Below are 12,291 nucleotides of genomic sequence, written 5' to 3'. Positions count from 1 at the left end.
TGGTTGAATAAAATAAATAAATATGCCATTTAGCAGACGCTTTTATCCAAAGCGACTTACAGTCGTGCGTGCATACATTTTTGTGTATGGGTGGTCCCGGGGATCGAACCCACTACCTTGGCGTTACAAGCGCCGTGCTCTACCAGCTGAGCTACAGAGGACCACAAATCAGATCTGATAACATTCATTATCAAAAATATGCAAAAGTAGAGAATTAGAAAGGGGGCAAATACTTTTTCATAGCACTGTATGTTCGTTTGTGTGTATGTAAGGTGGATTTGTGGACAGTATTGCAGGTGCGGGTGAGTTTATTTTGCTCATATTGTATCCCCATCAGTGTCTTTTCTCCGAAGTTGGATGAAAGTGCAATAGTTTATTCTTCTACAACCCTCTGTCCTCGCTTGCCCCTTACACAAATTAAAACATTCCTGGCCCTTTAATTAATATTTTTATAACTAAGTTTCATTCATGCTGAGATTCTATTTAAAGTGAAGGGATGCAGGACTAATGAGTCTATAAGTTGTACATACAGTTTACTGTTCATGAAATTAATTTATTGCAGATGTCAGGGACAGATTTCCTTTTTTAAACCAATGTAAAAGTGCCAATGTTGAAGGAATGGCTTTGGTCCCTGTACATGTGGCCGAAATGCAGGTCTTTGCTGTTTCTCGATTTTGTATTTTAAAGAACCTCAGGCTTGGGAATAAAATGGCAATTTGAATGGTCTGTAAACTATCTGTGTTTGAGTTTAATTTATCTTTAATGTATTTCATTTAAATTATTTGTCATTTTCAAGTGTATTGATTTAAAAAAGTAATTAAACCATGGTCCCTAATACTTTCTTTATTTAGTGTGTTTTGAGTAAGTCTGTTGTGTCCTCATTGGAAAAACATAAAGTTGTCGCATATGTTGATAGTGTGACATTGATCCATTTCATGCATTAGTTGCAGAACCTTATGAGCACAAGACGTTGAAAATACGTTTCAACCAATTTTGCTCGCTGAGTAGAGATCCCCTTTTTGATGTAACTTGAAAAAAATGTAAAGGGTAAATCTGCAATTGCAACTTCCATTTTTAGCCTTTAAATTAAAGATATATATACTCATTGATTCTTGAAGAATATAACATATTGTCTCATGAGCTTAGTTTAACTGTCGTACCCCATCAGAACTCCAATGTTTGTAAACAATGTAATTTGAAACAAAAACTGTATAGCCTCAACTTGGTTCATTCTGTAACTTTGACGTCGCGGATGGTCAATCCTTGCATCCATAGCTCTTGTCTATGCATTTGATTGTGGTTACAGTGGTTACATACAGCAGCGGGACGATCACTGTTATTGTTAGAACTGCAGATTTACCCTTTTATCGTAAACAACTTGTATCATTTTCCCTAGGGATAATTAATTAATTAAAATATAAAACAAATAAATATAAGAAGGTGTATTAACTTGTGAAACAAACAAAGTTCAGTATGAACTTCAAGGGCGCCACCTATGGACTACCCGGACACAAGGTATTGTCGGAATTTCCGGTGATGTCACTGCGTCTCAATATCCATAATGGGTCTGCAGCTGTCTGGAGAGCAACAATAACAGGAGAAGCTCAGCGATAAAAACGAGTTATTGTTTCGTCTCTGACACCTTTGCTAGCCCCTACTTGACATCATTCTGTCACCAACGCTCTTTGCGAATTAACTCTGGCCTCCGCTTCCTCCGACTCGGAAACCGGCGGAGCTTCGCCGCCACCGAGGAAGAAATACCGAGCTTCGGTGGCGGAGGGAGCAGGGGAACTCGGGGCTGCAATTGGGTCAGCGGCCCTGTCTGCAGTTATTGTGGGGCTTTTAACTTTTCCGAATTCACCCGTTGCTCCTGTCATTCGATTAAATCCGCACAGTGTAGCCCACATCAACATTAATAACATGCAGGCCAACGGGGCAGGACAGGGTCAAGATTCGGAGCTGTCCTGCCTAAACAACAGTGCGCAAAACGGAGAGTCGTCCTCCGCGGGGGGAGCTCACACTAACGGACTATCCACAACAAACAATGGGAACTCTGTCAGTAACAACAACGGTATCACAGCCCCAGCGGCATCCAACAACACCGTGTCTTCGGATGCCAACTCCGTGAAAAGGAAGACACGTCTTTCTCAGTCAGAGGAAGATGTCATTAGACTTATAGGGCAACATTTACACGATTTAGGGCTTAAGTAAGTAGCTAACGTTAGCTTCCTAGCTAGCTGTCAGCTGATGCTAAATCATGTACTTCATAATAACCGCGAATAAAGCAAGTCATCATGTTGACAGCGACTAGTTCGGTGAGATAAACAGAGGAGTTTTGTAGAGGGAAAATTGAATACAGCATGGGTCCTTTAGAAAATTGATGAAGGGAGAAAGATGGCCCATTATTGCACAATTTAGCTAGTCTTGGTAGGAAGCTAGCTAACTGTTACTTTGGGGTCCAGAAATGGGACTGCATGTTTCTTGTTAAGTAGCCTAAAGACACAACACTTCCCTAACCATCAGCCATACGCAAACTTTTATATATATATATATTTATTTATTATTTTTTAAGTGTAATTCAAAAGATGCTTATAATGACATTACTCTTGGGAATTTCCAATACCATGGAAACTGGAAAATCTAGTCCAGAATGCTTTGAGAATGTTTGGTTACTTGATAGTATTTGCATGTGAATCAAGCCACAAGGTCACGTGAAATCGATCTGTTTTCATTAAGAATTTTGAAAATCGAACAGTCACCACATTTGCCTCCAACTTTGACAAAGATATGTCTACAGATTTGATACAGCACAAGTCAAATTGTTTATGACTTCGGCAAGTCATTGATAAAGATACAATGATCACCCTATCAGGCATTGTGATATTGTACTTGACCAAGTAATAAGTTAGAAAAACATGATTCAAATTAATTCTTTATAACCTGGTCTGGGCTCTGACAAAATAAGAAATGTAACAAATATGTTATTTTTGAATACCTGTACATAAAGTAATGCTATTTGACTCTCCTTTTGCAAATACTTTGTATTTCTCCTTTGCAAGTGCTCACCCTCCCCCTCTCATCTACAGTCAGACAGTGGACCTGTTGATGCAGGAGTCTGGCTGCAGACTGGAGCATCCCTCTGCCACAAAGTTCCGCAACCATGTGATGGAAGGAGAGTGGGACAAGGTGATGAAATCGTTTTTATTTGTAATCTAAGCTTTAGAGGTACACAACACATCTATTCTACTTGTTGACTTATTTTATTAATTTCTCTCAAACTTTTTAAACAAACATTTCACTTATTAAGTTTAAATGTACAGTAGTTTGAAAATAGAAAATAACCAGTGTCTATTTTTTTTGTTTGAATATAGGCTGAAAGTGACCTGAATGAGCTGAAAGCGTTGATGCATTCTCCAAGTTCTATTGTGGTAAGTCCAACAGTGCTACAGTTAGTGGTCGGTTTCGGTTTGATTATAAAAAAAAAAAAGAAAATCACTGATTATTGTTTTTAACATTAAATGCACTAAGCATTATGTGGGTTGAATGCTGTAACTACACAGAATAAAACAATTAATAAAAGTCCCATGATGGTAGTGACTGCCCATTACTGCTTATCACTTATTAACCATCATTTATTCACATTGCTTTACAATATTTCAGTTGTTGTGTATGTTACATTTGTTTTACATTATTTAATTCCATGTCATCATCTCATCTCTATAGAGCTGCTGCCTCTGCTGTCTGACAAAATCCCTATTTTAGTAGTTCTTCAAAGTAAATAAGGCATACTTTTATGACTGCTGAATACCAACTATCAATCTTAGATGATGTATTTTCAGGTAGCGATACCTCACGAAGCAACTGCTCTCTATCCCTCTTGATCGCGCGTTCTTCTGTCTCTTCTCTCCGTCTCAGACCGGACAAGAAGGCGCGCAATTTATTATGGTCATTGTAGTTAATTACCATGTTTTCTGCACAAACCTATGTAGAATATTGGCCTGTTGGAAACTACAACTCCCTACTACATCGCACAGTTCGGGCTTGATCTGATTTATCTCAAGAGAAACTGTGCATTGTGCGCACAGAAAAAAACGGAATAAAATGGAATTCAAATAAGTGAACTGACATGGTCAATTAGTTGTTTAAAAAGCGAAAAATAACCGAGATTTCGGTTAATCGCACAGCACTAGCTACAGTAGAATGCGGACAAGACATTGACAACTATTGCTTGTCAGAGTAAAAGAGTAGTATGTGTAGGCTACATTTACCTCAGACAACCATTTTGATATGTTTTAAGATGCATGTGCTTAACTCGTAATGCACTCATATTTGTATATTTCCTCGCCTCCCTTCTGTCTTATTTTCTCCTCCATAGCGGATGAAGTTCCTGCTCCTGCAGCAGAAATACCTGGAGTATCTGGAGGATGCCAAGGTCCTGGAGGCGCTGCAGGTCCTGAGAGCTGAGCTCACTCCCCTCAAGTACAACACAGAGCGCATCCACATCCTGAGCGGGTAGCTACCTCCGATCAACAGTCATAATGCCCTATCACACCCTAAAGAAATGGCCTAGATCACAGAGATATAGCTAAGCCTCTTTTGAAATTGAAACCGCTGTCACTTGTAGTGCCTTTTAAAAACTTGATCCATGTCCATTGCAATGTGTGACAACTAACCATTCCATCAGTGAGGAGTGTTTGTGTTGGAGTATGGCCAATCCTCGTTCAGTATGGTCACTGGTATGGATTTGTTAATGACACATTTTTTGCACCTCTTTGAATTTTAGCTGATTTTGAGTGAGCTAGAATAATGGGGTTCCCTGTCTGACTGTCTCCGCAGTGCTGGGGGTGAGTACTGCAGGGCAGCCTAATGCTGATGTCATCTCTTTCCAAGGTACCTGATGTGCAGCCATGCAGAGGATCTGAGAGCAAAGGCAGAGTGGGAGGGAAAAGGCACTGCCTCCCGCACTAAACTCCTGGACAAGTTACAGAGTGAGTGCCATCCTACACGTACACACACACACACATACACATCTCACACACATACCACATCCTCACATTCAGCCTTACCCCCGTTTTTTAAAAAGATGAGTGCACCTTTTTAATCAAATGAATTGCTCTCCAGGTTAGAAACAGAATTGATGGTCTTTAAACACAGATATTTTGTTGCTCTTCTTTTCCGAGTGACATTTTAAGAATGTATTTGAAACAATTTCTCTCTCTCCCTCTCTCTTTGTTCCCCTCATTCCTATCTTATCACACTGTGCCTCACTCTCTCCTGTCTGCAGCGTACCTGCCTCCCGCTGTGATGCTGCCTCCGCGCCGGCTGCAGACCCTGCTGAGGCAGGCTGTGGAGCTGCAGAGAGAGCGCTGCCTCTACCACAACACCAAACTGGACAGTGGCCTGGACTCTGTGTCCCTCCTCCTGGATCACGCCTGCAGCCGGTAAGGCTCTTCACTTTATACTTTGTCTGTATTTGTCTGTCCTTTCTGTGTTCATTCCCTTAATTTGGCCCTCAAAATTGCCTTGCCTTGGACCTCAGCTGTAGTTGTAATGGTCTTACTTCCCAGTAATAGTTTGTTTTGCTTCTATTGTGGTGGTTATGTCACAAGATTGTATGTATTCACGCGGCATTGACTAACGTTAGTTTTCTGACGTTCACATGTTCTAACTGGGTAGGAAGTGAAGTGCTTCATTTAAACCAATGCAAAAACCTTAGCGCATTGTCATTGTCTACCCTGTTTTTTTTTTTTAATTATTAGCTGCCCACACTAGCTGGGTAGAACGTTCAGGGTGATAAGGTTCTATTCCTGATATCACAAAACCTTATTCTCTCCTCTATGTCCTCCCTCCCTGACGTCTGAGTGTTGTTATCTACAGAAAACAGTTCCCTTGCTACACCCAGCAGATCCTCACCGAACACTGCAATGAAGTGTGGTTCTGCAAGTTCTCCAATGACGGCACCAAACTGGCCACGGGATCCAAAGACACCACAGTCATCGTGTGGCATGTCAACACAGTAGGAACCTTCCTCATTACAGATGAACCATGATCATGCTGATAAGTGTGTCAGGTTTTAGTAGACAGAGCATAAGAGCGGGGCGTTTCAATGGAGTGGCGGAGGCAGGAAGATGTGAACTTTGGGGGGAATGATTAGTTGAGGTGATAACTGTGCTGCTGATTGACAGGAGAGTCACCAGTTGAAGCTGATGAAGACTCTAGAGGGCCACGCTTACGGTGTCTCAAACCTGGCCTGGAGCCCTGATGACACCTACTTGATTGCCTGTGGCCCCGATGACTGCTCAGAGCTGTGGCTGTGGAACGTACAGGTAACGTTGGATTGACCTTTTATCCAGAAAGCTTGTTGTTGGAAAGATCAAAAGTCCTCTACAAAGTTCTATTCCTCAATGATTGTGTTGCGGGTAAATTAGAGATGACTTCCACATCTTACTGTCACCAGGATGAAAAGGGTAGTTGTTATTGTCATGTTATTACTAGTCATTAAAAAAAGGTAAAAGTTTTTTTTTTTTTTACTCCTCCCTGCTCACTCACCCATGTCTCTTGTCATTGGCCAGACGGGTGAGTTGCGGACAAAGATGAGCCAATCACACGAGGACAGCCTGACTAGTGTGGCCTGGAATCCAGATGGCAAGCGCTTTGTCACCGGAGGCCAGAGGGGCCAGTTCTACCAGTGTGTGAGTGTCTTCCTTCTGGGTGTGACCTGTCATAAGGGCAGATTGAGCTATTGTGTGTGTTGGACTAATCAGTGCATTGAGGTTGGTTGATTGATATAACCTTATCCCCAGGATCTGGATGGTAACCTGCTGGACTCGTGGGAAGGAGTAAGGGTTCAGTGCCTGTGGTGCCTGGGTGACGCTCGGACCGTACTGGCATCAGACACACACCAGCGTATCCGTGGTTACAACTTTGAGGACCTTACGGACAGAAACATGTGAGTTAGTCCCATCCAACGTCATATCTAATCATCGTGTCTATATGCTCAAGGGCCATCCTGTGCTTATGCAAGTTCTGTCATTTTTAATTTTGTGTTTGTGCTGCACTTCCACAGAGTCCAGGAGGACCATCCAATCATGTCTTTCACAGTTTCAAAGAACGGGAGGTTAGCGCTGCTGAATGTGGCTACTCAGGTGAGTGGTTTGGCTTTTCTTTGGAGGTGGGGTGTTTTTGGGTAGGAATATGTCGAGCTGTCTGAGAGTGCACTGGTCAATATTCCCTGTCTGTCTGTAGGGTGTGCACCTGTGGGACCTACATGACCGGGTGCTGGTGAGGAAGTATCAGGGCGTGACACAGGGCTTCTACACCATCCACTCCTGCTTTGGAGGACACAACGAAGACTTCATCGCCAGTGGGAGTGAGGGTAAGGCCACGTCCCCTGCTAGTCGATCTCATCTGAGTCCAAATTATGCTTTGACATTACTTTCGGTATTATTTGTAAACCTGGCAGTATAACCACTCTAACTTACTCACACATCAGTGTCGTGTTCATTAGTGCACGCAAAGGAAAAGGAAAATTAAAGTTTCTTATTGGAAGGCCAGGTAGTCCCTCCCTGTTTGTTTGTTTTCTTCCTTTTGGTGCCTAATGAACAAGACCCAGGAAAAGGTAGAGGAGAATGTGTAACACTCACGTGGTCTGGTTTATACTCTGTGTCCTCCATCTACAGATCACAAAGTGTACATCTGGCACAGACGCAGTGAGCTGCCCATCGCAGAGTTGACAGGTCACACACGTACAGTAAACTGTGTGAGCTGGAACCCTGTAGTGCCCGGTCTTTTGGCCAGCGCCTCAGATGACGGCACCGTCCGAATCTGGGGGCCCGCCCCTTTCCTCGATGTCCAGGACACTGAGGGGCTAAACGGTACGGATTTGTTTTTACTGGTCATCATACTTTAACTAGTGGCATAGATAACGAGCCCTCTTCATATCTGTCATATGTTTTTAGGTTCAGTGTCTATTATTACCATGGCCTCTACACTGTAATTATGAGACAAAATGGGGTGTGAAAGACAATTTGTAGAACTATTTGAATTTTTGTAAAAGTCTATTGTGTAGGAGCGGACCAAGAAGAAAAGGTCATATAAATGCAAATGAAAATGCTCTTCTAAAATTAACCCTACAAATAGCAGTGTTGGAAGATTTGGAAAAGCCATAGTCAATCAATCAACAATATAATTATACTTTTAGTAAAAAATATGTATATTTAACTTACAATCTGTAGGTCCTATAGGATTAGACAGGTTCAGAATGTATGTGAAACAGCACAGTTGAAAAATAAATGGCACATTGAAATCATAAGAGGGTGGTTTACGGAGATAGGTGGGATGGACTGAGAGTAGCTGAGGGGTGGGTTTAAAAGCTCATGTTCTATAATAGATATGACTGAAAACACAATGGATAATGTATAAGTACTATCTATCTAGATGTAATGTATATAAAAATATCAAATTATTTTATTCTTGCTATGTAACTACTGTAAAAAAAAAAGAAGAAGAAAAGGGCCATGTATGTAAAATGTGCGTAGACTATATGTAACAACAAAATAAAAAGCTGTAAATAAAAACTATATAAATGAAAATGCTCTTCTGTTTCTGTTTCTCTCTCTCTCCCTGAAAGAATGTTGTAGCATGGACAGCTAATGGTGACGATGGAGCAGAAGACACTACTTCTGGAATCCAGGAGAATAACACTAGACTCTAACGAATGAAGCAGAGAAACTATTGCGTTTGGACAGCTGCTTTCTGGAGGTTTGGCTCTGGGGCTGTGCTCCGGCGGCAGGGGATAACGTCTCACACACACGGAGATGTCAGACAAATCACTTAAATGAACCGATTACCCAGCAGCCATCTTGACTGTGACCTCCCACCACCTCTTACCTGTGTGGCTCACAGTGTCTGATGTCTGTTGCACCTCCTGTGTTCAGCCAAGCCCCATCCTCTTTTTTTCTCGGAGCTAACCCCAGGACTGCCACCTTTCACCTGCCTCGTCCAGAGTTTATTATTGATAATATTATTTATTGTCATGATGTGGCATTTGTATAGAGAGGGCTGTAGTGGTGGAGAGAGGTAAGGGTATATACAGTGCTGTGAAAAACTATTTGCCCCCTTTCTAATTTTCTCTACTTTGGCATATTTTTGATACTGAATGTTATCAGATCTTCAACCAAAACCTAATGTTAGATAAAGGGAACCTGAGTGAACAAATAACATAACAATTACATACTTATTTCATAAACAAAGTTACGCAACACCCAATGCCCCTGTGTGAAAAAGGAATTGACCCCTTACACTCAATAACTGCTTGTGCCACCTTTAGCTGCAATGACTTTAACCAAACGCTTCCTGTAGTTGTTGATCAGTCTCTCACGTCGCTGTGGAGGAATTTTGTCTTGCTGCACACTCTCCCATGCAGAACTGCTTTAACTCAGCAACATTTGTGGGTTTTCAAGCATGAACTGCTTGTTTCAAGTCCTGCCACAACATCTCAATTGGGATTAGGTCTGGACTTTGACTTGGCCGTTCCAAAACTTCAAATGTGTTGCTTTTTAGCCATTTTCATGTGGACTCGATTGTGTGTTTTGGATAATTGTCTTGCTGCATGACCCAGCTGCGCTTCAGCTCCAGCTCACAGATGGATGGTCCGACATTCTCCTGTAGAATTATCTTATACAGAGCAGAATTCATGGTTTGTTCTATTAAGGCAAGTCGTCCAGGTCCTGAGGCAGCAAAGCATCCCCAAATCATCACACTACCACCACTGTGCTTGACCATTGGTACGAGGTTCTTACTGTGGAATGCTGTGTTTGGTTTTCGCCAGTCATAATGGGATCCATGTCATCCAAAAAGTTATACTTTTGAATCATCTGTCCATAGAACATTCTTCCAAGAGTCTTGATGATCTTCCAGGTGCTTTCTGGCAAACGTGAGTCAACTTTCTGGGCGAGATGGGTCTCATGATGTCTGGTGAAAACCAAACACAGAATATCAGGCCATCGGTCTGTGAGCTGAAGCGCAGCTGGGTCATGCGGCAAGACAATGATCTAAAACACACAATCAAGTCTACATGCAAATGGTTAAAAAGTAACACATTTGACATTTTGGAATAGCTTAGTCAAAGTCCAGACCTTATCTCAATTGAGATGTTGTGGCAGGACTTGACATGAGCAGTTTAATGCTTGAAAACCCAAAAATGTCCCTGAGATAAAGCAGTTTGGCATGCAAGAGTGGGCAAGAATTCCTCCACAGCGATGTGAGAGACTGATCAACATCTACAGGAAGCATTTGGTTGCAGTCATTGCAGCTAAAGGTGGCACAACCAGTTATGGAGTGTAAGGGGGCAATTACTTTTTCACACAGGGTAATTGGGTGTTGCATAACTTTGTTAATTAAATAAATAAAATAAGTATCCTTTTTTTTGTAAACTCATGTTCCCTTTATCTAATATTAGGTTCTGGTTGAAGATCTGATAACATTCAGTATCAAAAATATGCAAAAATAGAGAATCAGAAAGGGGGCAAATACTTTTTCACGGCACTGTATATCTATGTTGTTCTAACAACAGGAACGTAATTTTTTATTGGTTTATTCATTGCTGCCTCTAATAAACATCTCAACGTATATGAGATTGGGGTTTTCACATGCTGAAAATAATGAAGTTATTTTATTTCACGTCAAACTTTTAGCTATTTCTAAATGACAAGACTTACAGGCATTTTAACTGAAACGGATGGATATAAAATCCACAAATCTAAGTGAATCTTGGAGATGCTTGTAGGGTTACGATGATTACGTTTGTTTAGTGTTTTTTTTAATACAGTACTTTTTAATTTTAGTGTTGATTTTTTTTTCAAGAGGTAAAATACCTTTTAAATTGGATGTTGCTTTATTTCCCCAAAGGGTGAGATTGATGTGCACGTTGCTCACTGCTGCCAGAAGAAACCATTTTGACCACCTGATTGATTATATGGTGGTTATGCTCTTACTCTTCAGTACTTGCTAGACCTAGTGAAGCACGTGCTGAGGCTAACTTTCTAATGGGAATGTTTAGGAGATAATAGTTGTGGAGAGGTTAGTAGTGGGGAAGGAATTGCTTAAACTTGCTGTTTGAACTGGGTTGTATCACCCTTAACAGCAATGGGGTTGACTGGGTTTTCCTTGACTTTGATCTCATGTATGTGTCCACCATTGTGCTGTTCTCAAATTACCTCCATTTTCCTCATCTTCTCTTCTTGCCTCTCACTTGTTCCCTTCTCTCCCTCATCTTTATCACTTACATTTTGGTGTATCCACTTTTTTTCTAGCTGTGGTGAAATTAGCATTTATTTGCTGGTTTGTTTGTTTTTCATTTTCCTGATTTGTTATGTATTCAATACAGGCTGACATAAAATGTCTTTGAAAAAACTTACTTATCTGTTTTTATGGCTTTTATGAATTTTGTTACTATCTTTTTCTGTTTCATTTATCACTTCATTTTTGTTTTCTCTCATTTTCCCTGTACTATCATATTGGCCTCTTCAACCATTTCTTTTACCACCATTTAACATGTGTAATGCATTTGTACACAAGTGTATCAGATAATTATGAACATGTACAAATTGTTCCTGTTGGACAGTCAAGCAAAATAAGCTTTTCTGATATGGTGTGCTATATATCTGTATATGTTATGGCATGTATTATGAGATAGTGTAAGAACAGCGTATAGGCTGAGCATTTTTCTGTGACACAGATCTCCCCTGCATCAGGCGAGCGCCTGCCCACAGGTCATTACAGCCACCACCAGCTTGTTCTGTTACAGAAGACAGATAGATATAAAAATATGTATACATACACGCCACACACCTCAGTACAGATCAAACACTAAAACAATCACAGATGTGGTTCAGCTTATGCAAGTTTTTGTTTTCTTTTGAGATGTACCTTATTTTGGGGCTTCTTATTTCCCTCTCCTTGCTGTAAACGCTTGGTGAGGTGAGAAGCCAATGTTAGGTTTGTTAGCATCCATTTAGCATTTAAATGTGTTATTACAAAAAGTGATTGTACTGTTATGTAACGTTGTGTAGGAGAAGTGATGTATGCATATTTTCAATAAAGCATTCAGGGTTTTAAGACCGTGAGTGATGGCTTTAATGATTAGCAGCTTACGAAGCACAGCCACAGAAATTATATTATATTCTCACAACAGAACATGCATAAGTCTCCCGAGGTTTCTCTTTGGACTACAGTATTAGCCCTACCTCAATACGGGTTAATACAATCTCACAAGAAAAAGACACCCAAGTG

General features: G+C 40.9%; 1 protein-coding gene across 2 annotated transcripts; it reads left to right on the top strand.

The window, feature by feature from the left end:
- Window positions 1-1,541: 1,541 nt before the first annotated feature.
- Window positions 1,542-10,064, top strand: LOC311119758 (WD repeat-containing protein 26-like). Of its 2 annotated transcripts, none has more exons than XM_084157781.1 (14): window positions 1,542-2,207; window positions 3,087-3,186; window positions 3,372-3,428; window positions 4,376-4,512; window positions 4,891-4,988; window positions 5,285-5,441; window positions 5,878-6,016; window positions 6,186-6,326; window positions 6,573-6,692; window positions 6,804-6,949; window positions 7,067-7,145; window positions 7,246-7,375; window positions 7,680-7,874; window positions 8,640-10,064. In XM_084157781.1, the coding sequence occupies exons 1-14, from the start codon at window positions 1,921-1,923 to the stop codon at window positions 8,711-8,713; spliced, it is 1,860 nt and encodes a 619-aa protein (XP_084013907.1). In that variant the 5' UTR covers window positions 1,542-1,920; the 3' UTR covers window positions 8,714-10,064. The 2 variants fall into 2 exon arrangements, with proteins under 2 accessions (XP_084013907.1, XP_084013908.1); XM_084157782.1 differs by having other exon boundaries at window positions 8,630-10,064.
- Window positions 10,065-12,291: the final 2,227 nt, after the last annotated feature.

This window comes from Coregonus lavaretus (genome assembly GCF_964263955.1).
Source record: "Coregonus lavaretus genome assembly, chromosome: 3".
Lineage (NCBI taxonomy): Eukaryota > Metazoa > Chordata > Actinopteri > Salmoniformes > Salmonidae > Coregonus > Coregonus lavaretus.
This window is presented reverse-complemented; position numbering and strand designations above follow the sequence as displayed.

Bases quoted from the DNA above. Each gene is read 5' to 3' on its own strand.
- LOC311119758 (XM_084157781.1), top strand. From the start codon at position 1,921: ATGCAGGCCAACGGGGCAGGACAGGGTCAAGATTCGGAGCTGTCCTGC. The intron at 3,429-4,375 runs GTAAGTCCAACA...TCTCCTCCATAG, and splicing joins ATTCTCCAAGTTCTATTGTG to CGGATGAAGTTCCTGCTCCT. The intron at 4,513-4,890 runs GTAGCTACCTCC...TCTCTTTCCAAG, and splicing joins CGCATCCACATCCTGAGCGG to GTACCTGATGTGCAGCCATG.